The sequence below is a fragment of the Podarcis liolepis genome (assembly GCF_965112155.1).
Source record: "Podarcis liolepis genome assembly, chromosome: 5".
Lineage (NCBI taxonomy): Eukaryota > Metazoa > Chordata > Lepidosauria > Squamata > Lacertidae > Podarcis > Podarcis liolepis.
Genome location: NC_139556.1, coordinates 35,268,461 through 35,295,802, shown reverse-complemented (window position 1 = coordinate 35,295,802; position 27,342 = coordinate 35,268,461). Strand labels below are relative to the sequence as shown.

At 43.2% G+C, this 27,342-nt stretch overlaps 2 protein-coding genes across 8 annotated transcripts in view; one reads left to right on the top strand and one right to left on the bottom strand.

The window, feature by feature from the left end:
* Positions 1-7,917: 7,917 nt before the first annotated feature.
* Positions 7,918-27,169, top strand: PLA2G12B (phospholipase A2 group XIIB). Of its 6 annotated transcripts, none has more exons than XM_083503251.1 (5): positions 7,918-8,288; positions 12,394-12,482; positions 14,406-14,571; positions 17,846-17,965; positions 25,672-27,169. In XM_083503251.1, the coding sequence occupies exons 1-4, from the start codon at positions 8,051-8,053 to the stop codon at positions 17,962-17,964; spliced, it is 612 nt and encodes a 203-aa protein (XP_083359377.1). In that variant the 5' UTR covers positions 7,918-8,050; the 3' UTR covers position 17,965; positions 25,672-27,169. The 6 variants fall into 6 exon arrangements, with proteins under 6 accessions (XP_083359377.1, XP_083359376.1, XP_083359378.1 ...); XM_083503250.1 differs by lacking the exon at positions 25,672-27,169 and adding an exon at positions 21,495-22,389; XM_083503252.1 differs by lacking the exon at positions 25,672-27,169 and adding an exon at positions 20,800-20,942.
* The window catches only part of OIT3 (oncoprotein induced transcript 3), a 36,038-nt gene continuing 29,454 nt past the window's right edge, over positions 20,759-27,342 (bottom strand). For both annotated transcript variants that reach the window (XM_083503104.1, XM_083503105.1), the window contains exons 8-9: positions 23,038-23,137; positions 20,759-21,177 (exon numbers count right to left, since the gene is read on the bottom strand). In XM_083503104.1, coding sequence (XP_083359230.1) covers positions 21,001-21,177; positions 23,038-23,137 — 277 coding nt within the window. In that variant the 3' untranslated portion in view covers positions 20,759-21,000. The remainder of the gene's footprint in view (positions 21,178-23,037; positions 23,138-27,342) is intronic.

Below are 27,342 nucleotides of genomic sequence, written 5' to 3'. Positions count from 1 at the left end.
CTGTGGTGAAGTGGTTTGTCTGGATTCTCAATAAAAGTGAAGACTTTCCTGTATGTTCTGTTACCCAGTTTTTGGAACTGCCACGTTCAAAGAGAGATGTTTATGTAAGTGTAGCTTCTGGGCAGAGGGCAGTTAGGTCCTGACCCTATGAACTCAAGTTACAAGTTGCATCTTATATAGGCCTTTTATCAATCAATCAGATTTCAATATCAAAAACTTCCTAAAATTCAGTTTAATTAAAGCAACATCATGGAAGAAAAGTTACCATTCCTTCCACCTTCAGCTACTTGCATTCTCCAGAAAGCTCTGGAAAGTTGGGGAAGCCCTCTGGGTTGTGGTTGTGAGACAATGCTGGGGTAAGAGGTGGTAAACTTTCCTTCTGTTAACTTCTATAATTTATATTTGGATCCAAACCTTATTTGGGATGATTCCTCCCACCCCTTCACCCATCTTACATTGTTCAGGAAGGCCTCCCAGATCATCCACATAAGCTTTTTATTGGGGGGGGGGTAGATGTCTAGTGATCTGCTGGAGGCAGAAGGGACACACAACTCTTATTCTGTGAATTTAATTTTTTTTTTTTGCAAGTTATCTTCAGAGCCAAGCTTGAGCTCCGGTGGCCATCTGCTCAAAAGTCATCTAGAGATCTCAAACAGTTCGTTTGCAAATGTTATCGCCGTGAAGCCCAAATTTCTGTAGCAACCGCTTCTTTAGGCTATATGGTATCAATAACAGTTATCTGGTTTTGCAAATCTATAAGTCCTCAGGCACTTTCCTCCCCCTCTGCTTTCATATGATGTATTCAGCAGTGAGATCGTTCCTTGTGCTGCTGCGCACCTAAAGAGCTTTTGTATCAACATGTTTAGAAATGACAGAGCCTGACTAATTCAAGGACGCATGAAAGAGATTCTCCATGCAATTGTGGGTGCATGGCCAGCTGAGGGAGCTGGTGGACTGAGATTTTCATGTCTGCCAGTCTCTTCGCTCACTCTCTCTATATTTATCAGCAATGGAGCTGCAAATTACAAGCCTTTGAATTCCTCCAAAGGAACTATATCAGTCATCTTGGTTCTAGAGCAAGCTGAATATCTGTGCCTTTTGCCTATCCTAGAGCATATCAGCAAAACTTACCTTCTAGCAGAAGCTGGTGCCTTAGGCCAAATGGGGCACTTGCCCCACCCTAACCCTCCCCAAGCTATACTGCAATCCCTTCTCGGTTCCTTACATTCATATTCAATACATTACTTAACATTTAGAGACACACTGACTTGTTTCTGTCCATCTCTTCTATTGGCCAATCATCTCTGGGCAGCACAACCAATCACAATCATCCCTATGCTGTCGCCCCTGTCCCCAGGGGATTTTAAATAATAACAGGGGACCCCTTTGGGCCTCCATTTTGATTATGTCCCCCACTTTCCCCAGGGGATTGATCAGGAGTCCCTCGGAAATGCCGTTGAAAGTTCCAGATAATTATGGCAGCACTTAGGAAGAGATTCTGCAACCGATCGGATGCAAGCATTTCAGTCTGAGCCAATCTGAAGTATGCATTTGCAATCTGTTCTTGCTTCCCCCCAACCCCACAGTTTACGTTTCCATCTTCTCACTTTTGTGAGCAGCAGGCTAAAGCACCTTGAAGCACTATCCTCTCTGAAGCCAGCCTGCCAGCCATTGAAAACCATAGCAATACAGTGGTACCTCGGGTTAAGAACTTAATTCGTTCTGGAGGTCCGTTCTTAACCTGAAACTGTTCTTAACCTGAGGTACCACTTTAGCTAATGGGGCCTCCCGCTGCCGCCGTGCGATTTCTGTTCTCATCCTGAAGCAAAGTTCTTAACCCGAGGTATTAGCGGAGTCTGTAACCTGAAGCGTCTGTAACCCGAGGTACCACTGTATGTCTTTGTGAGTTCAGTTTGTTGTTCAAATGGGCAGTGAGGGGCAGGTATGTTGCTGGCCTGGAGGGGATGAGAGAGAAGGAAAAAGCTGTGGTGGGGTATTTTGTGTCTTTGCTGACATTGAAGGGGGGGGGGAGAGGAGAAAAGCAGAGCTGTCCAGGAAGGGTGACCAATAAGCCCTTGGCACTGGGTCAGGGAGTTACGCAAAAGTGAGCACTTTGCCAATCTGATACCAGATTTGATAAAATGTCAAGGGTGTGTGTGTGATAAAACAGCCTGATCCTATGCATATGCTATATTCCCATACATATTTAGCTAAGAGAAAATCTCATTGAAATCTCTGGGTAAAGATTATTTTGATCAGGCTGTGCTGCTGAAACTCCAAAACACACACAAACCTGGAAAGGAATTCCTTTGAAATCAGTTGATTTGCCCCCACTTAAACATAGATTTGAACTGAAAGTATCCGGATTAGGCTGCGACAATCTAAAGCAAGTAGTAAATACACCATGGTGTATTTAGTTAGTGGCCATAGGGGCAGGTGGTAATGAGCTGCCTGTCTTTGGTCTACGACAACCATCTTGCATCATTTAAGCGTTATCACAACAGCCACGAGCTCCCACAACAGCCAGTCTGTTTTTTAAAAGCGCAGGCTGCACTGTGGCATTCCCTGTGAGACCACAATAGCCACAGCTGACATCTGCAGAGAAAAGCAGAGGAGCTCGCAGAGCTGGCAGGGAATTTCCCAAGCTTCGGTTCACGTTCTGTTGACATTTGTCTGTCCTGAGAGAGAATGAAGTGCGCCTCATGTTGAACTTCTGGAGAATCACAGCACCTGCTATGGCTGCAGAGACCAGGAACACAGAACTTCTGCCTCCTGTATCATTTCTGCTGCATTAACAACACCAAAGTGACTTCTTCAGGGCAGTTTATGTGGAACTCGTGGGCTGCCCAGGTGACACAACGCTCCTCTGAGCCTTGCTGATGTAATCCAAAGGAAAGCAGAATATGTTTGGCACTTACTTGGCTGAAGGAGATGTTGGAAGTAGTCAAAAAAGGCACCATCCTACCTTCTTAGGGAGTCCACTCTGGATTTGTGTAGGGTTGACTCCTTAGCCTTTTCTTCTCCCAAAGATGTCCCACAAGGCAGCAGATCCAGATTTTTCCCTCAGGGATTACTCCCCAAACCTTTCTCACAAATGAGTACTGTTAAGTTGTGGGTGAACATATCAGACGACACAGCGATTCTTCAAACAGCTCTTGTTTATTCAGAGGCCAGAACAGAACTGAACTGAAGGGCTCAGTCAGCCTGCTTATATAGAGCTCCAGTACAATGTTACTGTAGCAACTTTCTAAAACTATCCAATCACTGAACGTCACTTTCGATCATTTATTTGCATAACTACCTACAGTATCCCCCTGCTGGCCCAGGGTGAGAACTTCAGTACATAACAAGTACAGCCACAAGAAGGCAGAAGTTTAGGATCGGGTCCATGCAGAGGTGTTAATTCAGGGACAAGGCTATCCAGCCACTGATAACACACTCAACAGGTCTGCATTTGGCACTGCGATGCACAAAATTGAGATGTGAAGCTTTCATGAGCCAGACTTGTTCCAGTTTTGATGAATCTGTATTCTGGATATGGAAAGCTGACAGGTTGTTGCTGTTGTTTCTGCCTGCACCCCCTTCTCAGAGGATGCCTCACAGCATTGAATGTTTATCTCTCCGGCACTCATGGTTCATCCCAATGTAAGGAGGAAAGCTTTTAATCAGAAGCAATCATTATGGTACAGCACACTCTTTATTAAAAGCCATACTGGATTAACTTGTTAAACACGACTGCGCAAATCATTTTATTAGTTGCGTTCGTAGCTGGAACTGAACTGCTAGATGTGATATCTGAATATTTCTTTAATTGAATTTGGGCCCACAAGTGTTAACTATATAAACATTACAGACGTGGCAATACAGCTGGAACTTTTTGAACCAGTTTATCATCATTTCGCTTCCCGCTGTTATTTTTTAAAAGATGGTTTAAAGGAGCAAAAGTTGTGAACAAAATAATATTGCTCAGGTCATCATTTGATAATGAGGATTGGCCAATTGACCCACCCGTTTCTCTGAACCTGCGTTTTTTTCCTGCTGCCAAATGAAACCAGTTGCCTGTGAAACTACAAAGCTGAAGCTTATCCGCATGTCTTATTCCTGGCTCCCACTTACTCTGCAAAGACTGCAAAGGCAAATTTGTCTTCTAGGAATCCAATTGGGATAATTCATTTTGTCCTAGATTTGGTGGTGTTCAACTAAGCTTTACTCAGAGAATACCTGCCGTAATCAATGGAACTGACCTAGCCATGTTTGTTCATTTCAGTGGGTATACTCTGAGTAATGCGTAGTTGGCTACCACTCCATCTCATTTCTTCTCTAAGTTAGAAACACACTTCTCTTTTAGAGTAATCATACAGATGTGGTGTTTTTAAATCCATACAGTGGATGCATCTTAGAGCAGGATACCCACACTCATGTAGTGCTGAAGATATGACTGAGGTGCAGCTGTTTATAGGACGGCAGGAAGTTGCCTTCCACAAAGTCAAGTCATTGGTCCATTTAGCTTGGTGCTGTCAATGCAGGAAGCCAGCAGCTGTCAGGATTTCAGACCCGAGGCTATGCCAACACTTTGCAGGAAGTGCTTCACTCTGTGAAATGGGCCACATAGCTCATCAGCACCTTCAACTGGCAATTTGGCCACTGCCTGGTGCCACAGGCACTCTTGAATCAAGAGTCTTCACAAAAACCTAAACTGGAAAATTGGCGTTCAGATCCCACCTGGCCTCAAAAAAAAAAAAAGCAGCATGCTAGGGGATCATAGGCTGTCCACAGTTCCTCATCCTACCTTACAGGATTGTTGTAAGCACAAAATGGAGGGCCTTAACATTGGCTTCACTCTCCAGAGGAAGGGCGTGATACAAACACCAGTTATGTGATTCTCCATCGTTCTTCGTAAGGCTGAACAGAAGAGTAACTGTGGTGCTATTATTAACACAACAAAGTACCACCCCTTGCATTTAAAGCACATTCAACACAAGTGTCTTCCCCCCAAAGAATCCTGGGAACTATAGACTGTTAAAAGATGCTGGGGATTGAAGGTCTTTGAGGGGGAAACTACATCTCCCAGGATTCTCTAGGGGAAGCCAAGGGCTTTAAATGTGCACAGAATGTACTTTAAATGTGTGCTTTAAAGGAAGCAGCAGAAAGGCATGGCTGGTGATGGATTGCAAGACTCTGTTTGTACTGTTCTCATTTAATGGGAGACAAGAGCGACTAAGCCCTGTTCTTATCATGGTTTAGTGTTAAGAGGAGAGCCATGCAAAGAGATATGTTAAATATGCATTGAATATATTAAATTGTGTTAAACAGATACACATTTGATATTTGGGGCTTACAGGCAGATCCATATAAAGCAAAAGTGTCAACCTGTATATAAGGATTCTGAAAGCGGTGCTGTTGTAGCTCCCTCCTGAATGCAGAGAGATGATTCAGCTCAGAGGTACTTTAATTGCTCCTTTAAATGAAGCAGGCTGGGCAACATGACTCTTGAACCTGCTTTTTTCCTCTGCCTCAGCACTTCCTGATAACAGATACTCAAAATAAAAAAAAAAGGAAAACCAGAGGGCATTCATAATCTGCTCTGGATAGGTCACGTCAATCTGATAACTGCTTTAACTGGAAAATATATGTGAATAAGCAGGAGATACGAAGAGGTTCTTCACAGAATATAAGATGGCTTTTTTTTATCATGCCACCTCTAATGTTACGCTTTTTGCAAGCTTTCATGACGAGATCTAAATGTGTGACTTTGCAGAAAATTGGAAGCTTGGGTCAGTCCATTAAAAGATACCATCTTTTTTTCTTGCCTTCATCCTGGAGACAAGGGAGAAGCACAGCAGCAGTGTGTCTCCTTAGCGCTAGGCAGACTGAGGGATAACAGGCCTTCCTTGGCTGGTATGTAGAATGAAGGTATCCACTTAGCAGCAAATTTGTCCCTGATTTTTGGGGCTTCTGCTGACTCTGTGGTATTGGGCAGGTTTTCCATATAATGCCGTTTGCCAGACTCACCCGGACTCCTTTCACAGTAAAAAGATGTGTTGTTTCACATCATATTTTCTCAAACTGCTGCCTTCTTGTTGGCTCCTCCCAGACACTTGTCCCTCCCAAGAGAAGTTAGACTGGCTCTCCTTGTTGTCCTTCTGCTGGCAGGTGAAAATTTTCATGTTAAAATAGCCTTTTGGGAATGGACTCTTTTAAAGGAAAGGGCTGGTGTTGTGATGTTTATATTGCAATTATATGTCTGTTTTAATATATTGTATCTACCAGCTATCATCTGTCAAGCTATCTAGCTATATCTATATATATCTCTCTCTATCATCTATCTATCTATCTATCTATCTATCTATCTATCTATCTATCTATCATCTATCTATCTATCATCTATCTATCTATCTATCTATCTATCTATCTATCTATCATCTATCTATCATCTATCTATCTATCTATCTATCTATCTATCTATCTATCTATCTATCATCTATCTAATGTTTATTTGACTTTTAAATTATTGCTTCCCCTCCCTTATGTTTTTAGCTGTTTCTATTTTAGCTATAAGCCTCCATGAGTCCCAGTTGGTGGAAAAGGCATCATCATCATCACCATCATCATCTATGTGTGCTAATTCTCCCTTTTGTGTCTTTAAAACAGAAAATAAAGTCAATGCTGGGTCAGGAACTCTCTGAATAAACCTGGTATCAGCCAGCAGCTATTATGACCCAAGGCTGATGAAGTTCACTGATATGTGTCTGAGTTGCCCCATGCCTGAGAGAGAGAGAGAGAGAGAGAGAGAGAGAGAGAGATTTTGTTTCCTTCCTAACCAGTCCTGAGCAAGGAGAGCAGTAAGAGTAACCTTCAAACACTAACAGACGTATTGTGGCATAAGCTTTAAATTCTAACCTACACTAACTTTACATACTGCCTTATGCTGCAGCAAATCTGTTAGGCTACAATCCTATATGCGCTTCCCTGTGAGTAAGTCCCATTGAACTCAGGTACAGGATACAGAAGACTCTTGCAGCTGTGCCGTTTATGATGCTATAGCTGCTGTTCGTTCCAACCCTTTTTGAAGCAAAATTGTAGCAGGCTCTTCACACCACCGCTTGCATGTTGATGTTATCATGCTTTCCCCATCCACATACAACTGTTCAGATTGAGGACAGTTCTGTGACTGTAGTCACACCCCTTCCATTTCCTTGTCCCTTTGACTGGTGTATGTCAGCATTACGAGCGCGCACATGCGTCTGTAATTACCGTAACTTGAAATACCTGCACATAGCGGAGCTACCGTTCCCGGGGTGATTTAGCAATCAACACCTCTCCTCAGGGAACTCTGGGAATTGTAACTCTGTGAGTGGAAGAAGGGCCTCCTAACAATTCTCAGCTCCCTTAACCCTTACAGGTCCCATAATTCTTTGGGGGAACCATCGCCAAGCAGTATCATAGCTCTTTAAGTGTGAATGTGGCCTGAGGCTGAGGAGAAGGAAGTTGGCAAGCAGTACCACCACTAGAATGGTTGCAGGTAGGAAGTAAGGCAAGTGAAGACCAGCTGAGGGCAAACTGAGGTAGACTAGGCTCCACTGATCACAACCTCATCTCCCGGCTTCATATTTTACTTGAGAAGTGCCGGAGTAAGGGAAAAGAAACAACAACAGGGGGGGTAGTGGGGTGGGTTGATGGGAGATGCTGAAGGTGCTTTGGAAGCAGATGTGTTTTATGCTGTTGGAGTTCTTCTGGGGTTACAGGACCTGGCCTGTGCCATCTTCTGAGCCAGGGTGATCCTGGGAGCAAATAAAACAGCCTTAAATATTGGGCAACAGACCCATTGCACTGAGTTATGCTTCGACCAAAGTATCTGAACTTTGTGCTCTCTCTTAACTGTGGTGACCTCATCCTGCTGCCCCAGCAGCAGTGTTTAAAGTCCACCGGAGAAGGGTGTACACACAGGCTGTGTAAAACTTTCGGAGCAGCTCAGTTGTCATTTTTCACTAACCCCTCACTGTCTCACTAAACTTCCCCTGTGCCTGGATTTGCTTCGCCCCGCTTCAAAATGAAACTGTTCGGCGGCTTGTTGATTCTCTGCATGTCTCTGGCCGTGGGGACAGGCACTGAAGAGACAATTCAGGACAACGCAGCCCATCCATCAGCAGTGCCCGAGGAAGCCTCTTTTTCAGATTGGGGTATTGGGACCATCCGAGATGGCTTTGAGACTGTGAATGCCTATTTAGACTACGTATCAGAGCTGCTAGGAGGGAAGAACGGTGTCTGCCAGTACCGGTGTAGATATGGTAAGTTCCTCTTCTTTCACTTCTATTTAGCACTTGTTTCATTCCAGTTAGTGATAGCCTGGGCAAATTCAAACCTATATCAGCTTCTCAATAGTTGACCAGAATATTGCTTTCTGTATAAGAGGCCTGCTGGATGAATCCATAGGTCCAGCCAGGGGTGGATCTGCTCTGAAAGTAATGAAGATTAAGCTTCAGGGCCCATAATCCTGGACTGGCCCCAGAAGTGACTTTAGTCCACAATGCTTTTTTTTAAAAAAATGTTTCTAGTAGATGCAAACTGAGTCGCACGACTCAGATTGATTATTTTGTTGTTGCTGCATGTATTTCAATAACCCCAAAGTTTGAGAGTCAATAGCACAGATGTTGTACAGGTGAACAGCCCCGCTGAAGAATGCAACAGTGGTTAGTTCATTGCTGGTTGCAAAGGGGCCCCCCATAACAATTCAAGTTTCAGAGCTCCCAAAATGTCCTGCACCCTGTTCTCACAGTGACCAACCAGATGCCTGTGGCAACCCTGCAAGCAGGACCTGAGCACAGCAACTCTTGTGGCTGGTATACTTGGCGGTAGAGCACAGCCATCTTGTTGTCATTTTTTTATTATGGTTGATGAACTTGCACACTTTGGCTAGGCGTATTTGTTAATCTGGGCTACATACTGCTTGAAGTTTCCAAGCCATCATCGTTAACATAGTTTATGTAATCCTCATTTCACCTATTTAGAATGGATAAATATATCCTTTTACTTTTCCCTGAACCAGGCAACAGATAACTTCAAAATTCAGACCTGCCTGCTCCAGTTCAATGGACTAGGGCAGCCTTTGCCAATCTGCTGTCCTTCAGATATTTAGGACAACAACTTCCATCACAGACCCTCCAAGTGTCCTTAATTTCCAGGGATGCCCCTGATTTAGAGAATCCATCCCACTTTCTTATTTGATCCTAGAATGTCCTGCTTTCCCTTACAATGTCCCTATTTTCATTGGAGAAATGGGGGTATGGAGTCATCCAACCCCCAAGGTGTCTGAAGGCAATCCTGTATTGGGAAGGGTTTTTTTAATGTTTAATGTTTTCTTATGTTTTTATATCTGTTGGAAGCTGCTCAGAGTGGCTGGGGCAACCCAGTAAGATGTGTGGGGTATATGTTGGAGGATATGCCATCATCCCCATCCATCCAAAATATCTGCAGGGCAACAGGTTGATGAAGACTGGACTTTGAGAATCAGGCTTTCAGGGGCTGGGTTAGAAATCGCTTGCACCAGCTAGTCCTACATGGGCAGTTTCCACCTGCATGCAGCTTCTGGAACTGTGCATGTGGTTTGTGTCACGAGATAGGAAGCCTTAAGCAAAACAGTCAAGACTGCTGGTTTGGCCAGCTCGGATTTCTTCTTTAGGAGTAGAAACACTAAATATTTGCTGTCTAGAATGGTTTGGGGATAGTGAAGAACATCCACAATCTCTTTGGAGGCTAAAAACTTTGTGTTTTTTCTTGTTTTGTTGAGACTAACAAGTTACAACCATACAGTTTGCTTTTATGGTGTCTCCTACACTCCATTAACCTCTGAAATTGGTACCAATGGAATCCCCAGGAGCTGTTAATCAATTCGCTGCTCATTTCTTTCCCCAGAGTGGACGGTTGTTATTCACCTTGATTTTTGTTTTCTGGGTCACAAAAACTCCTCAAGGCTTTGCATCTTAAAAAACAACAACAAGCAGACTGAGTATTTCTGTAATATGTGCAGCTGCCCAGTGCTACCGATGGTTTGGGTTCAATTCACACATTACAGTGGTACCTTGGTTCTCAAACTTAATTTGTTCCAGAAGTCTGTTCCAAAACCAAAGTGTTCCAAAACCAAGGCATGCTTTCCCATAGAAAGTAATGCAAAACAGATTAATCCGTCCCAGACTTTTAAAAACAACCCCTAAAACAGCAATTTAACATGAATTTTACTATCTAATGAGACCATTGATCCACAAAATGAAAGCAATAATCAATGTACTGTACTATAAAATAAATAAAACAGTATTGTAGATGATAAAAATTAAAATTAATTTTCTTTCTTACCTGCACAGATGATAGTCATTGTTTGCATAGGGGGCTTTTATCCATTTCTGCAGTCACACAATCAATCAATCAATCAATCAATCAGTACCTGAACTGGGATCCACACAGTCACAAAAACAGATTAACTGAAAAAGCCTCAAAAACAAAAAGGCAAAATAAATAGCAAAAACAAAAGCACCAAATATAAGCTCCTAATATCACCTTAGAACACTGCAATCAAGCCAGGGAGGCTTGAATTACAATGGGGTGTGTGTGTGCAAATTAGCAGCGCAACAGGGAACACAGGGGGACTCAAAACAGAGCACGTTCGGCTTCTGAAAAAAGTTTGAAAACCGGAATACCTACTTCCGGTTTTGCAGTGTTTGGGTTCCAAGTTGTTCGTGAACTAAGCTGTTCGAAAACCGAGGTACCACTGTACATTTTAATGCAATGCAAACAAGTACGCTCATCAAAGATTCAGCTGTTTGTCAGGTGTACATTCAACTGCAAACCTGGGTTAACAGCCATGTCATGTGTGGGACATCCTTGAAGAACGCAAGAAGAGGTCTGCTGGATGAGGCCCCAGGCCCATCTAGTCCAGCCTCCTGTTCTCACAGTGGCCAACCAGGTGCCCACAAGACAGGATCACACAATGCTCTCCCTTGGCTCATCCACCAAGGGTATGGGGGACCGGTGCCAGTAAAAGAAGGGATGGATTTATCCTTTTATGATATGGCATCTGACATGTCATCGAGGGCTAGGGCATCTTGCCATTCATTTGTTCTTGGAATGCTGACAGCTAGGTTGGCAACCAGCGAAAGTTTGAAGAACTTTCTGTCCGTATCTGAAGTACAGGGACATCCACAGACTATTTGGCTCCTGGAGAGTAAATAATGCAGTACCTCAGACCACTCTTCCACCCCCCACCACTCTGACGGGCAACAAAGAGAGAATAATTCCTATATTTTCAGGGTATGAGTGTCATTGCTTTATGCAACCAAAAGGCATCAGACACAGACACACACACACACAAGGGGAATATTTACAAGTTTGGGGGAGTCCCAAGTTTTTAGAAGGTACAAAAACCCTGAGATGGAAATGCATTGTGTTTCTTGGCCTACCTGCATTTCCATTGTATACATGAACTGGATCATACAGAGAACAAAGAACCCACAGTGTTGGGTTGTTGGCATGCAATGTTACTTATGGGAGACACATATTTGCTCATTGACTGTTGACATCTTTTGAAATACTACATTTTACATCAGATAAAATAAAAAACAAGATGTCAGCACTTGAATTTTGACAGGAAACGCCCTTTCAAAATGAGTATTTAAATTCCGAATGTGAAATGGATGTTTTACATGTTGAGTGTTGAAATTAACCACTTTGCTAGATTTTTAAAAACACCTTTGCAAAATTAAATTTTAATTGCAATTCTAGTCTGTTGTAAATAGCATGAAATAAAGGATATGGATATGTATCAATATGAATGACTTCAACTTTATATTATGAAACTTGTTTGGCAACAGACTATGAGGGACACTTGGAATAGTGCCAGTCATGGGACTCCAATATCCATCAATGAGGGCAGGGCCCAATCCTGCTTGTTGTAGCAGTGACATCACTCAGTACCCTCTACTGTGCAGCAGCACTCTTGTGCAGGGGCAAAGCTTGACTCCTATTTATGGTGGCCGCCTGCCATCTTACATCACCCAGATGCAATGCCCTGGCCATTAGATCAATGAAAACTAGAGGTTTCATTGACCTATGGGCCAGGGACTTACATCTTGGGCCACTTAAAAGATCAGGTGGCTACCATGGATGGATTCAAGTTTCACCACCGCCTGGTGCTAAAGGGCCCTTCCAGCCCCCTGGGGCCTTCAGCTGTTGCTTCTAGTCCTGTTCCCAAGGATGCCCAACTAAACTGATTCCTTGCTCTTTGGCAAAGCCAAGCCAGTCACCATCCCTGCAATAAGCTTTGTACAAAGCCCTCCTTTCCAAGTCTGTCACATCTAGAACTATTAATGCTTTCTTTGGGTGTGTTTTCCCCTTGTTTTACAGGCAAAGCACCAATGGCCAGGCCAGATTACAAGTCTCCAGAACCCAATGGCTGCAGCTCCTATTTCCTGGGTCTCAAGGTACCCGAAAGTGTATGTACTGCTAACATCTCATTACCCAGTGAAATGATTTACTAACCACACTTGCCTTTTCAGGCAGGGTTGTGATTGCTTGGTGCTTTTTGTCCAGGCTCTCCAAATGGGAAGAGCGTCCCACTCAATGTTTGCCCAGACAGCCACTCTCATCCTGATGTCAAGTGCAAGCTGTCTGCCTTGTGTGTGCCAGAGGTGACGGCTGGCTGCTGGTGGCAAACAAAGCGATCACGTCTCAACTGACTGCTACCCGTATAATTTACTGTTTGATTGGCCAGTCACCCGAGCATTTAGCTTCCAACTGTTGGTGGCTGCTGTGGTGAACAAATAAATCCTCGGGATGGGGACTGCATAGATGGATGCAGGATTCACGACTCCAATTATCTTCATAATTACAGAAAGGCAAAAATGAAAGAAAGCGGGATCTGTAATAAAAACGAGTGGAAAAGCACTCCAAAGAGCTGACATGGTACCTGGATATGGACCAGATTGGAATGCATGAGTTGTAACTGATGGGCTTTGGTCCTAAATGCCAACTGGCACCATCGCCTCAGAGGGACTCAGCATCTGGCAGTTTGAGGCTGATGGGCAATATCTTCTTTTCTTCTTCTTTGGCAATCACTCGTAGCCAATTAAGATTGTCTTCCATAAACACAGTTTTAACAGTGGGTTCGTAAGTGACTGTGGAGGCCAATTCTGGATCCACACGTCCTTCCACAGTGGGGACATAGGCTTCCAGGTCGGAGTTGGTCATGGTGAGGGTTTACCAAACATGCCTTCCTCTTAGCATGTTTCTCCCTTTCGTCCTGAGTTTGAGTGTCTCCAAAGCCCATGGCACCTTTGGTAAAGGCTGTTCTCCAATTGGAGCACTCGCAGGCCAGTGTTCCCCAGTTGTCAGTTTTTCTACCACATTTTTAAAGATTTACCTTGAGAGAGTCTTTAAACCTCTTTTATTGACCACCGGCATTAAGCTTTCCATTTTTATGTTTGGAATAGAGTAGTTGCTTTGGAAGATGATAATCAGGCATCCGCACAACATGACCAGTCCAACAAAGTTCATGTTAAAGAATCATATATAAATTACAGTGTTCCTCTGTTCTGTAAACGTGAGTTGCTCCTTGTCAGTGGAAGCCTCGCCGTACGTGGCTTGATGTTTCCTTGGAGAAGATTTGTCCTTCTTTGATGCTGGTCAGCAAATGAAATATATTTCACTGTGTTCAGGGTGTTATCTGACTGAGAAAAGAAATATGTGTGGTTCATTGACATATTCAGGTCATCTGTGGCGAAGGTGGGTGATGACAAGCCTGTTCTTGTATTAACTGCCATCTCTGTAGTCAGAAGCCATGGGCAACCACATGTTAGGACAGCCTTCCCCAACCTGGTGCCTTCCAGATGGTTTGGACCACAGCTCCCATCAGCCTTGACCAGAGGCTGATTTAAGACAATGGTAACCAACAAAGTGCCAGGTTCAATCCCTGACATCTCCAGCTACGTCTGGGAGAAACCCCTTCCTGAAACCTTGGAGAGCTCCTTACAGTCATTGTGGGCACTGCTGAGCTTAGTGGACCAATGGTCTGATTTGGTATGAGGCCGCTTTCAATGTTACTTCTTTGAGGGGAATTGGGAGCCTACAAAATCTGAAGGACACCATGTTAGCTCTGCACAAGGAACTATGGCATTGTTTCCCAAGACAAGTGACATGGCTATTTGATAGGCATAGCTATTGTTTAATCTCACTGCAGCCTGTTTTTCTCGTCCTGCTGGTCTCCTAAGAACCGTCAGTATCAGGCTGTTCAATCCGTTGCAGCTAACCCATGCAAAATTAAATTTTATAAACAGCATTCAGAGAAGAAATATGAGTCGAGGGGGGGAAGCAATGTTGTGTGTCAGAGAATCTTTTCTTCCCTCTCCTTTCATGTACAGCTGGATATGGGTATCCCTGCCATGACTAAGTGTTGCAACCAGCTGGATATATGCTATGATACCTGCGGGGCCAACAAATACCGCTGCGATGCCAAGTTTCGCTGGTGTTTGCAGTCCATCTGCTCCGACCTCAAGCGCAGCCTTGGCTTCGTCTCCAAGGTGGCAGGTGAGTTTTCCACCCAGGGATGCATTAAGTGGAAGGAAGTGTAACTCAGTGACGGCTGACTTCCTAAGCAGTTGGTGGGAATGAGTCAGTAGGGAGTGTCCTTTGAAGGGGGTGAAACTTAATTTTTTCAAGTTTCTTCAGTCTCAGAAACATGTTTTTGGGTATGAGGAATTCAAACCGGCTGTTATTTTTGTGATTGGACAACATTTAGCTTGCTAATTCTAGGCTTGATGAAGAAGCAGATAAACTGCTTTCGGAAAGCCAAATAATTTTAATTTTACCTTCTGAAAATGCCAGGTAATGGTGTTTCAAATTATATTTTAATAAGCACCAAAGATACTTTCTAACACTTCGGACACCACAGCCAGGCAAAAATGGCACACACTTTTACACAGCATCAGCAGGAGCTGTTACAAATGGAAAGTGGACCAGGCAAACATAAGCTGCATAACATACATTTAGAGCAGTATGCTACCATTTTAAACAGCCATGGCTTCCCCCAAAGAACTCTGGGAGCTGTCATTTGTTAAGGGTGCTGAGAGTTGTTAGGAGACCCCAGTTCCCATCAATTCTCAGAGTTGCCTAGGAAGAGGTGTTGATGGTTAAACCACTTTGTGAACTGTACCTCTATGATGAAATAGGATGTCCTGTAACAACTCTCAGTACCCTTAACAAACCACAGCTCCCAGAATTCTTTTGGGGGAAGCCATGGATGATTAAAGTAGGAGTGTAGTGCTTTAAATGTATGTTGTGATGTGGCCATAAACATGTATTCTGTGTCTGGCCCCAGGCAAATGTTGGGTTCATGAGCTGCCAATTAGCTACCTTCAGTGTAAGGATAGGAAGATGTGTCCATGTTGGTTGTTTTTTCCCATTTCTCCAGTCTTAAACTGGGTTACATATGTTTTCAATCCTTTCTTTTTTAAAAAAAGAAGTCTTCAGGCATATTTGTATACATTTCTACGTGCGGTACTCCTGATGCACACCTTGTCGCAGTCACCTTTTTTTTTTTTTAGTTTATTCATTTTCGAGAGCAATTTCCCCCAACAGAAGGCATGTTACCTTCACTGTGAGTTTTTATGCACAGCTTTCATTAACATTACATTTTTGTACATATTCTTAGGCTGGAGAAATGCAGTGCAAAATCTGGAGACGGGCCAATTTCCAAGAAGCATTTCAGTATTGTAGTGGGAGAATTTGGGGATTTAGCGTTAAAATGCAAACGAAATCAATTTCTCCCCCTTCACTCCTCCTGCGTAGATGAGCAGATTTTCAGAAAGATTCCCTAGGAATCTTAATAAGTGGGTAGGGGAGGAGGAGGAGTGTACTGCCTAATGTGTGCTGCTTTGAAAAATATTGTTCCCACAGTGTCTAGCCTTTCTCCCCACCCCCCATCCCACCATTTACCCCTCTCTAGTTCAGCTTCCAGCAATTAGATGGCAAAGGGGTCACTAATTTATTTTCCAAATGTAACAATTAAGATAAATGGGGATGTTCAGAGCTGCTGATGCAGACTCTCAGCAGATTCTCTAAGACAGTTTCCCTCATCATTGGCTTCCTGTCTCATTAGGATGATGGAACGTGTGTGGTTTTAGTACTTATAGGTGTACACAACCTACTAGAAACCGAAGAAAAAAATCATGCCAGTTGCCCTGTAAAGATTATATGCTGTGAACATCTTAGTGATTCATCACTTGCATCGGGGATGGGGAATCTGCAGGTGTTGTTCAGCTTCAACCATCCTTGACCATTTTCCCCATTGGCCATTCAAACCTTTCAGATATACCACCTTCCCATTTTCCTGATCCATGAGGATCAAAACTTATATTAAATTGAAGTAATGAAACTCCCCACTTAATTATGGGTCTTCCCCTTGCACTCCTAGATCCCATTTTTGCCAGGGATGCAGGAACCTTTATTATTATTATTAGAATTTATATACCACCCTACACCTGGAGGTCTCAGGGCAGTTCACAGAATAAAAGTGAAATATAAAACCGCAAAATACATAATCAAAACAACAACCCAATAACCCCCCAACCCCCCAACCCCAGTTTAAAAGGGCATAGAATGTCAATCAAATCAACCAAAGGCCTGGTTAAAAAGGAACGTCTTTGCCTGGTGTATAGTGAAGGCGCCAGGTGAACTTCCCTGGGAAGAGCATTCCTCAGACGGGAAGCCACTGCAGAGAAGGCCCATTCTCGTGTTGCCACCCTCTGGACCTCTTGAGGAGGCAGCACATGCACACAAACCTGCTATTTACTTTAAAAGAAGAAGGGTGAGAGAGTCTGGTTATAAATGTAATATCTTGTTTAAAGGTTAATGAGAAAGGGAACAGTCAAGTATAGTAGGGGTATGGAACCTTTCTCCTACAGGCCAAATTTTGAGGCCAAAATTGGAGGCCAAATACACAACCAGATGTTGAGCGCTTCAGAAATGCTACGCAAAGCGCTTTGCAAACCCTATGATTAATGCTTGGCAAGCGCTGAGGGGAGAACTTGCAGAATGCTTTGTGCATCACTTCCCAACCAGCCTGAAAACCTGCTTCCCAAGCACTGGGCTTTCAAAACTTACTCAGTCCTAGGCACAGCACCCAGCTATCAGGTGGTTGTTGGGTGTTTGGGAAGAACTGGGCTGTGCAAGCCCTTTGAACGACCTTGCCTCCATCATCATGGATCAACAGCGACAGGCGTCAATAACCCAATATCATCATGACTTCAGATGATTGACAAGTGGGTGGTTCCCCACCACCACCTGGCAAAGTTGGCCCAAGAGGTTCAGGGGAGATAAAGATATGGCCTTCTGGGCCGAAGGTTTTCCCACCCCTGGACTCTAGTGTGATATTCTAGTGAGCATCCACAAAATAGTCTTTGGCTGAGCACAAACATGACAACATTTTATGGAAAGGTGAGGTAGAAATCCTAGCAATAAACAAAGAAATTTGCAATGCAAATGACAGAACTGCTTATCAGCTACACCAGACACAGGAACCTGGGAACTGTAGCTTACCCCCACAGAGCTACAGTTCCCAGCACCATTCCTGGGCATTCTTTAGGGGAAACCATGCACTTTAGATGTAAGGGATGTATCCTTGGCCTATCACTTCTCAGCTGGCAGTTCCAATTAAGCTAAACCAGCTCCCCTTGGTATGATGGATCATGAAGCTGTCTGTATGACAAGCAGCTGCCTATAGAGAAGCAGACCAAACCTCAGTAGGCACACAGTGGAAATTGGTGATTGGTCCTGACATGCTCCTCTTTGTCCTCTGTTCCAGCATGTGAATCAGTAGCCGACGCCGTATTTAAAACAGTCAGGACTCTGGGCTGCCGTCCTTTCATGGACAGCCAAAGAAGCGCTTGCATTTGTCAGGAGGAAGAACGGGAAGAGTTGTGAGGTGAGCGTCAAACTGCCTGACAGCGATGGCTCTGGATTCATGCGCCCCCTTGCTTAGAAGCGGGTCCGGTCTCTACTCCCTACACAGGTGCCATTTTTGGCAGCAGTTACATTAGGGGAGCAGATCATTTCGATCACTGCAAATGCCTTAATTGCAGCTTGAAGAGTGGAACCGATTGCCTTGGCCCGGCACTCTCGTCTGTTCCATCTGACAACTTCTTTCGCCTTCCCAAAGCATCTGTTTGGCATAATGACAAACCTCAGTGAAGACCAACTGTGATGTGTGTGTGTGAGCGTTCCAGATGTGACAAAGGATACAGAGAAAACTTGACATTGGCTATAGTACATTTCTGCAGCAAATATTCACACAGCTGACTGGCTGTTATCACCAGACATTTAATGCTACCATAGTGGTGTAGAGCTAGTCAAGGGTCATGAGAATCCCATTCTATTGAAAAAACAGGTGCAGGGTTGCACCAGTAGTCCTGGATCATGGACTACTCAGCAGCACACAGAATGGCTGGTTCTGGAGATTCCCCAAAAGACAAAAAAAAGGGAAGAATGACAAGATCACAGTGTGGGTTTTGAAGTTACTCTTAATTTTATTTCCATTAAGGCATTGCTCCACATAAAGAGAAGCAACATACATATTGCTTAAGAAACAAAGGTATATTGAGTATTTGAAAAGTTTATTATGGTAGGCCATTGCAAAACTAACTTTTATTAAATAACATATATAGTTCAAAATAACATCAGAGCTTGCCAGTAACATTTATGATGCACTCTTCTAGCTACAAAGGATTACTATTATTTTACAACTTCGGGTGGCACAACTATATATATTTTTAGAACCATCCTTATTCTTCCAAAATATAACTCTTAGACCCTCTGGGTTATTTCTCTGTAAACACAAATTGCCACTTGTCCCAAATTTGAACGTTTTTGATATTTTGCCTGTTGCCCTCTGATAAAATAACATCAGGATTCCTTTTCTAAACATATCCTGCTGCACCTAAACCTATGTTCTGTGGTTCTTGATTATCTGAAACTCTTGGAGCTGTTTTTAACACTGTTGAACTTGTCCATCCATTTACATTATGAATGGTTTACAGAATTTACTCTTTTCAGTACAGTATTTACTCTTTTCCATGATCCCATAACTAAATAAATCCCCTCTCCCTATTTAGGCTATCCTGTGATAAGTGTGTTGTCTCCCAATATTTCATTCCTCCATCTGGGTTGATTTTTGGTAGGTCCATCAGTTAGTTGTTGAGCTTTGCAGAAATTCCCCCCAGACGTCAATTCCTACCTCTGAAATCTCGGTAATGGCAGCCCTACATCAGTTTCCTATACTGCCTTTTATCATTATATTTTAAATTCCTAACAATAGGTGTGCATGATGAGAGCAATATGATCAAAACATTACAAAACATAAATGCTCTGTTATTTGGGATGGAGAATGGAGATTCACACTATAAGAATGCTACAATTAATGAACTTCCTAGTAATACACAGTTAGCAAGTTAAAACATAGAATTTTCAGCACCTAGTTCCGAAGCTTTTTTTTTTTTAGTGTAGATTATATAGTTTGAACACATGGTGCATATATCTTACATCGGTGCTGACAGTGAGTCTATGCAAGGCAATTGGCTATAACCAACAAAATATTTCTTAATAATCCTTACAAAAAGTAGAGAGAAGATGCAGGAAGAGGACAGTGCAAAGGCTTTAAAGGGGAACAACACGAATTCTGGACCTTCCTGGCCAGGGCTTGCCAAAGGCATTTTCTTGCTTATATTGAAGGACAAAAGGGAGCCTTCCCCACCCCCCTACCCCCATTCTATATATTGACTGGAAGTTTAATTTTACTACACCTGAAGGCAGCATCTCACCTGAAGGCAACAGCTGCCCATTCCCCAGCATCTGCTGCATGAGGCAGCTACCCCCTTCTGCCTAATGGTAGGACTGGCCCTGATTCTAGCATAAGTACTTTGTGTACTATAGAGAAAGATGTTCCCCAACAGTATCACTGAAGTCCACAAAATTTATTGAATAGGAAATAGAGACTAAATTGGTAACCCTATTCACACTTACACTGGAGTAAGCAGTATTGGACAAGGTGGTACTTACTTCTGAGCAGACAGTAATAGAGTTGCATTGCATTTCTTTTCACTGAATCCAGTAACTTGAATTAATCCTATGAGCTTCAGTGGTCATGCAGCCATCTTTTACTGGGTGAGATCTATCACACTGACATTTGGATTGGTGTTCATGAATCTGTCGCTGTGAAGAGCTTCAACACCTTTCCAGACTGCAAATTACTATGCCACTGGCTCATCTAGCTTTAGGAAAGATTTTTCTAGGTCATGATGATATAGGATCTCACCACTTAAATACTATAAAGTGGTTCAAAACTCCTAGATTTTGAACCACTCTGCACCCTCTGCACCCCTTAGTTTGTGTTGATTTCAACACCTAAAAATGATCAAGTGTGCTAGTTAAGTTGTTGGTGTGTTGCAGACAGTGTCCCCCTCCTCTATGTCAGTGTAGCCTTGTAAAAAACCCAAATTCCTATTCATGAAAATGTTATAGATCTGGACATTTTACATGCTCTTTGAACTAATGATTTCTAACAAAAATTGGTACCATTGTCATTCCTGTGATTCGAATGGCCTATTTAATTTTGCTCCAACCATCCATTATCAGACATCAAACAGCATTTGGATGAGATTGCATCTAATCTGACCTTAGCAAAGATCATAGGCTTTCACTGGGGAAAGAGGAAATCACATGGTTTTGTTTTGTATGTTGCCTTTATTTTCTTGCCAAACACAGATGATTGCTCACTATCGAAGGTACATAGGAGAAAGCATCAGTGAGACAGCATGTTCACAAGATAAGACAGCCTTTGCCAACCTGGTGCCCTCCAGATGCTTTGGACTACAACTCCCATCAGCCTCAACCAGCTGAAGGCTGTAGGCCCAAAACGGGGGTAGTAGTCTGGTGGGATCTAGGTTGGTGCAGGCTGAGATAGATCTACTTCTCCACATCAATTCTAATGGGACCACCTGTGAGGATGCGATTAGCCATGTGACTGGCTTCCTCTTCCTCTGACTCTGCCCACCTGCGCATCCGTCTGCGGCAGCCCTGGGCACAGCGAGACCTCTCATCCGTCACTCCACACACAAGGACACGGCAGTGCAGGAACACTTCCTGAATACAAAAGGAGATAAACAAATATGAAGCATCCCAAATGGCCTGGGGGAATCTGTCACGCACATCTGCAGAATCCAGGGATTTGCTAGGTAAAGGAAACAATTCAGATTGGTGGGTGGTAGCAGTATTTGTACAGAAGCCAGAAACTCAGAAAACATCCTGTTTTGCCTCTCAATCACATGCAACCTATAGGCTTCTGCAGTGGCATGTCTGAAACAGAAGTTCAGAGGAGCAACCTGCTAGGCTTGGAGCTTTTGAGGCTATGAGGCTTACAAATGATTCTGCCTGGGGCTTAGTATTCATTCTATCTTCAGTGTAGTCTGCTCCTGAGAAGAATAAATCGACTGAAAAGGCTGCACTGGGATTTTATGCCACAAAACAAAGCAGGTCAAGTATTGATCTAGCAGACACCTCCACTCCAAACCGCCAGACTTTTGCGTACATGTTTTGCGTATTATTTGCATTGAAAATGAGCTTAAATAAGAAAGAAAGAAAATCATAACAGATAGGTCACAAAGTTTTGATCAGGATGGTGATCTTAAAACCAGACAGGTTGTACGTAATTTTAGGTTGCAACAGTATTCAATTCCTGAACAGGAGTTGAAAGTGGTGTCAACAAGCTAGACAGATAACATAGTTTCAGCTTCTGCTGCACTCTTTTCTGTCTCTTTTCCAAGTAGAGGGAATATCTACACCAGTGGTTGTCAATCTTTTTGAATCCACAACTCCCTTGACCAACTACATTCTTTCTGCAGCAGCCCATGGGGCTCAGGAACCCAGTTATGTCACCCCTTGCCTGCAGAGCTAGCAGAGCCTCTCACCCTTTTGCAATACCATCCCTTGTGGAGTGTTTCCTCAGCCTCCTCTCCTCTCCCCTCTCCTTGGGAGTCCTCCGGGCAGCCACAGCTGCCACCCCTGCTCTCTGAGCTCCACCTCCAAAGAGAGGTGCCTCCTCACACTGCCCCACAGGGGCTTGGGAAGTACCCCTTGGCCAGCCCCAGAGGCACTAATCGCCTGAGGAGCTTGTAACCAGGGCTGCTGCAACAAATAGCTGTGGAAGCCTTTGGGAGACAGAGACGTGAGAGGGCATCAGAGGAGGGAGTGAAGGAAAGAGGGACAGAGGCCAGTGATGCTCACGACAATATTGCATCATCCTATTGCATTATATGGGATGCGGGTGGCGCTGTGGGTAAAACCTCAGTGCCTAGGACTTGCCGATCGCATGGTCGGCGGTTCGAATCCCCGCGGCGGGGTGAGCTCCCATCTTTCAGTCCCAGCTCCTGTCCACCTAGCAGTTCGAAAGCACCCCAAGTGCAAGTAGATAAATAGGTACCACTTTATAGCGGGAAGGTAAACAGCGTTTCTGTGTGCTGTGCTGGTGCTGGCTCGCCAGAGCAGTTTCGTCACGCTGGCCACATGACCTGGAAGTGTCTCCAGACAGCACTGGCCCCCGGCCTCTTAAGTGAGATGGGCGCACAACCCTAGAGTCGGACACGACTGGCCCGTACGGGCAGGGGTACCTTTACCTTTACCTTTATTGCATTATATGTGTGTGTGCATTGTATACATATATATATATATATTCTCAATCACCCTCTTTGTCATTCCTACACTGTCAGTATGAAAGTATGAAATAAAAGCAGAAGACAGGGAACCAGCATTAGGAAAAGCATCTCCAGCAAACTGTTATCCTTACCCTCTTCCTAAAGTGAAATCCCTTATGAAGAACTGGAAGAAGGCAATGCATCTCTGATTGGCATCCTTCAAGGGCACCTCCTGCATCTATTGTCCATGCATTGTGTCAGATGTTTTGCTAGAAAACTGCTAAAGGAGCAGCTGCTACACATTTTCACTCACCTTGTTGTCCTTACCCACAAATTTGAACACTGGGACTTGGAAGTGCTTGGCCAGATGATCTTTAGATGTGTATTGCTTCACAGAGTCATCAGAAACACAGCTGAAGAAAGAGAAAAATGTTAATGGTTTTCACAGACGTGGGTGGGGAAATCGCAGCACGTTCCTCCAAGAACAGAGGCAGCAGGGTAGAGAAGCTGACTCTCCTTGCTTAATAGATGCGTTAGTGGCATAACATCCAAAAATGAAGAGTGGATGGAAAAACAGAAGTGAGAATCAATAGCACTGCCAGAAATTGGGGGGGGGGTAGCAGCCAGCAAAATTGTCAGAATGCAGGGGTGAGCATGCTCTCCCCCCTCTCTCCCCCCTCCTGAAAGCCGAGTAATTTGCCAATGTATTGCAATCAAGATTATCCTCAGTTCACCTTTTTGACCAGAGATACACAGATAATAAAGAGCTGGCTCAAGCAGACATTAGCATTTAGTTCAAAGAATATAGTTTTAGAACTAAAGGCACTCTGGAAACATCATCATCTCTTCCTTCCCTTTCTGATTCTCAAAAACTATCACAAAAATAAAGTAACTTTTCACAGCAGCCTTTTACTTTATCCTGTTGATTCATTGGGTCTTGTAACAGCTTTGCAGCTTGGATTGTAGGTACTAAGGCAGGAAACAAACCATAGTTAAAGGTGGCTTGAAAGAAATATATGCACAAATCTTGAAGGTCTACATCAAGGTTGAGGATCATTTTTCAGCCCAAGGGCTGCATTTGAACCTGGGATAGCTCAGTAGATAGAGCATGAGACTGTTAATCTCAGGGTCATGAGTTAGAAACTATTCTTGGACTAGATGTCCCTCATGGTTCCATTTCAACTCTACATTTCTGTGATTCCATGATTTCCTTCTGGACAACTTCCCAGGGGCCACATGCCAATGGAGAGTAGGGCCAGAGGCAACAGGGAACAGAGCAATGGATGTGAATGTTACCTTTGTAGAGCAGGCTAGTTTCTATATTCAAACCTGCACACCTCTCTATGGCCTCCAGGTAACATCCAGTTAAGCAAGAAACATTCAAGGCAAATTCTAGCCAGGAAGAGGGGGAGAGTCCCATGAGCCAGATAAAGAGGTCTGTAGGACCACATTTTGACTTCAAGTCCTTGCTCTACACTTATTCCACACAGGCCTGCCAAATCTAGTTGACCAGAGATGCCAATGAATCAGTCAGATGCATACTTTGCAAGGCAATGCCTATTTCAAGTTGTATTTGGCTCCCACAAGAACTATTTGTCTCTCTCCAACCAGAGATTTTTAGGGATGATTATACCACTGAGGTTTGGGGGTCTGTGATACCAAAAAAACAGATGAGTCATACAGTTATCTTAGTAGGTTTTCATCTGAACATGACACGGCATCTTATTCTCAACCCAGTTAATCCAGAATTGAAACTAGTGGAATTAATTCAGAGGAAGTAGATGAAGTATGCACTGTAAATGTCATTCCCTTCAAAAGTATGATATAATACTACGGAAAATGCCCCAGCTATGAATTAATTGAGAAGAGGGCAATCCAAAATTATGTGATGTATTGTATCTGGTGTTTTCTTATTACAGGAGCAGGATCTTTTCTGGAAGGGGATTTTTTAAAAAATTAATTGATAGATGTTATTTTTCAGTAACCTGTCCTTTCAAAAAGAAAGAAAGAAAGAAAGAAAGAAAGAAAGAAAGAAAGAAAGAAAGAAAGAAAGAAGCCATCTGGTTTTGCAATATAAGACAACATGGCATTTTTCCTTCCAGCAACCTAATCTCAGGAATGTGGACTTTGAATGTTCTAGACGCTGTAGATAGGAAGAGGAAAGAAACAGACTTGAACTATTATGCTCTTCCCCTGGGTATAATGATATTTAATACTTGGACTTATGGCATAAATAGCTAATTAACTACTTATCCAGGGGTGGGAAAGAAAGGGCTCATTGGGCAGGATTTAATTACATTTTTAGTCATAATGATTGCCACTTGAATGCAGCTCCTTACATTATCACCAAAAAGGAGGAAATGTTTTAGTTGACATATGAAGCATGCTCTAAACCTTGTTGTTGTTGCAGATACACATCCCAGGCACTCGCTGTCTAAAGGTTAACATACCGTATATGTAGAGAAAATTAATGTACTGTTGTGATTTATGTTCCTCTGTTATTCAAAGCTTATGCCATATTACAACAAACTAACACCTCTGGGACATGATGTGCCATTTGAAGAGTGGCTGGGGCAAAGCAGCCAGATGGGTGGGGTGTTTAGAGATATATGAGAGAGACAGCAAGCAACTGGACACCTGGAATGTAGATCACAACTACAAGTTTTGCCTGAATAGGCAAGTGTATGAATGAGTTGTGTGAGGAAGACTGAGTGGCAGCAGTTCACAGGGACCTCATTTGGGTTGTGGAGGACTACCAACGTTTCTTTAGGACTAGAAAAACCTGGCTTCTGCACCTCCATGATACCTGTTCAGTGAATTTGTGAATAAAACTGAAGTTTCCAGTGTGTTCTCCTCTAATTGACTCTTACCAATAGGAAGATTACCCTAAAATAAGAGAGTAACTGAAGTCTATTATCATAACGCTCTTTCATCTCCTCTTCTTCAGGCTAAGCATTCCCAGTTCTTCCAACTGGTTTTCCTCAGACTCAATTTCCAAAACCCCTCACCATCCCAGTAACCACTCTCTGAAAAAGCTCCATTTTGTCAATGGGTTGTTGTTATTATTATTATTATTTACAATATGTGGTGTCCAGAAGTGAGCATTGTAATTTGGGTGGAATTCACCGAACAGTTGCCGATGGCAGAAGACACGTGCAGGGATTTCTGTCTGTACATCAGGGTCCCCCCTATGAAATTGGCTCTAGGTGGGTTGGCAGCCCACGCCCCCCACCCCACTGAAAAGGATGTTCCATCCGGCAAGCTGAAATGCCCTGATGGAAGGCTTAACATTGGGCGACACTGAATTTCTCCCTCAGTTCTCCAGATGCAGCCTGAAGATGGTGTATAAATTCTTTATCGCGAGTGTTTATTTTTCAGACTCCCTAGGATGTTGACCCTATCAGTGCCTAAAAATAGATGTTAAAACAGCGAATTCTGCTTAAATCCAGCAAAGCAGGGAAAAAGTTCCTTTGCAGGTTTTTTGTGCGTGGAAATAGCCTACATATTTGAGGGTTGATTACATGCAATCTAATAAAGAATTACGAAGTCGGTATCAAGCAGTTATTCACAGACCACAGGCTACGTGCCTGGCAAATTTTCAATTTAAAAAATGAGTTTAGGGTTAGCAGTTTTAAAATTTAAAAGACAAATACCCACATATCTTAGAAGACAAGGTAAACACCAGATGCTACCGAAGTGTTCATCAATAAGGGTGCCCTTGAAGGCATGGTTGGTTCTGAATTGATTACAAAAGTGTACCGTTTAAAAGAACAATCCTGAAAGGAAATTTCATTAATTGTTTGGAATGAAAGTACTTGTATATCAGACTGAGGAACAGAGGGAAAGAAGAAAATCAAAACTACGGTACTTCATCATCTTTGCTGGGAGACCAGCCACCTATGCTCTCTCTCTCAACTGCAGCCATTCCACCAGTCTCCTTGAATTGTTTCCATCCCAGCTTAGTGTTATAAGAATTGCAACTTTAAGAAGTAATGCATGAGCTTGCTTTTCTCCTCCTCTCTTCCCATTCCTTCTGCTTATGTGTCATGTCTGTCAAATAGTACACCAGGTCTGTTTTACTACTGATCTTTGTAACCTGCCCTGAGAGTTGTTTTCTGACCAAAGTGTGTGGTAAAAATGCTTTAAATAAATAAATAGGCCTAGTGGCTTAGGTCTTGCATGTGATGAAGTGGAGACTAAGTCATGAAATATGCCACAATATAACATTATTAGTCTTCACAGTGCTTCAGGACTTTCTGTTGTTTTTTGCTGCGACAGATTTTAGCCTTGCTCCCCCTGGGGAATTTGTATTTTATACAACTTTAAACCCCAAGGGTACAGCAGTATAACAATCAGTTTTGATTATACTGTTTGGGGGTATGGATGCTTTTTGCTTTGCTTTGCTTTTAAACAGCAGGTGAAGAACATGAAAATAAATGTCTCAGAGTCACTGCCTAGCGATTGTGTGTTCATTTGACAAGAGAGGGAATGCATCATCAGTATCTATTTCTGCTCTGGAACACTTCAGACTGAAGGTGGGGGATTGGCAGCGCAATCGTGTGCCGGTTTAATCAGAGGGAAGTCCCATTATGAGGCTTATCACTAGTAAACATGTTTA

Coding starts and splice junctions, on each gene's coding strand:
- PLA2G12B (XM_083503251.1), top strand. CDS start 8,051: ATGAAACTGTTCGGCGGCTTGTTGATTCTCTGCATGTCTCTGGCCGTG. Junction 12,483..14,405: donor GTCTCAAGGTACCCGAAAGT/GTATGTACTGCT, acceptor TTTCATGTACAG/CTGGATATGGGTATCCCTGC. Junction 14,572..17,845: donor CTTCGTCTCCAAGGTGGCAG/GTGAGTTTTCCA, acceptor CCTCTGTTCCAG/CATGTGAATCAGTAGCCGAC.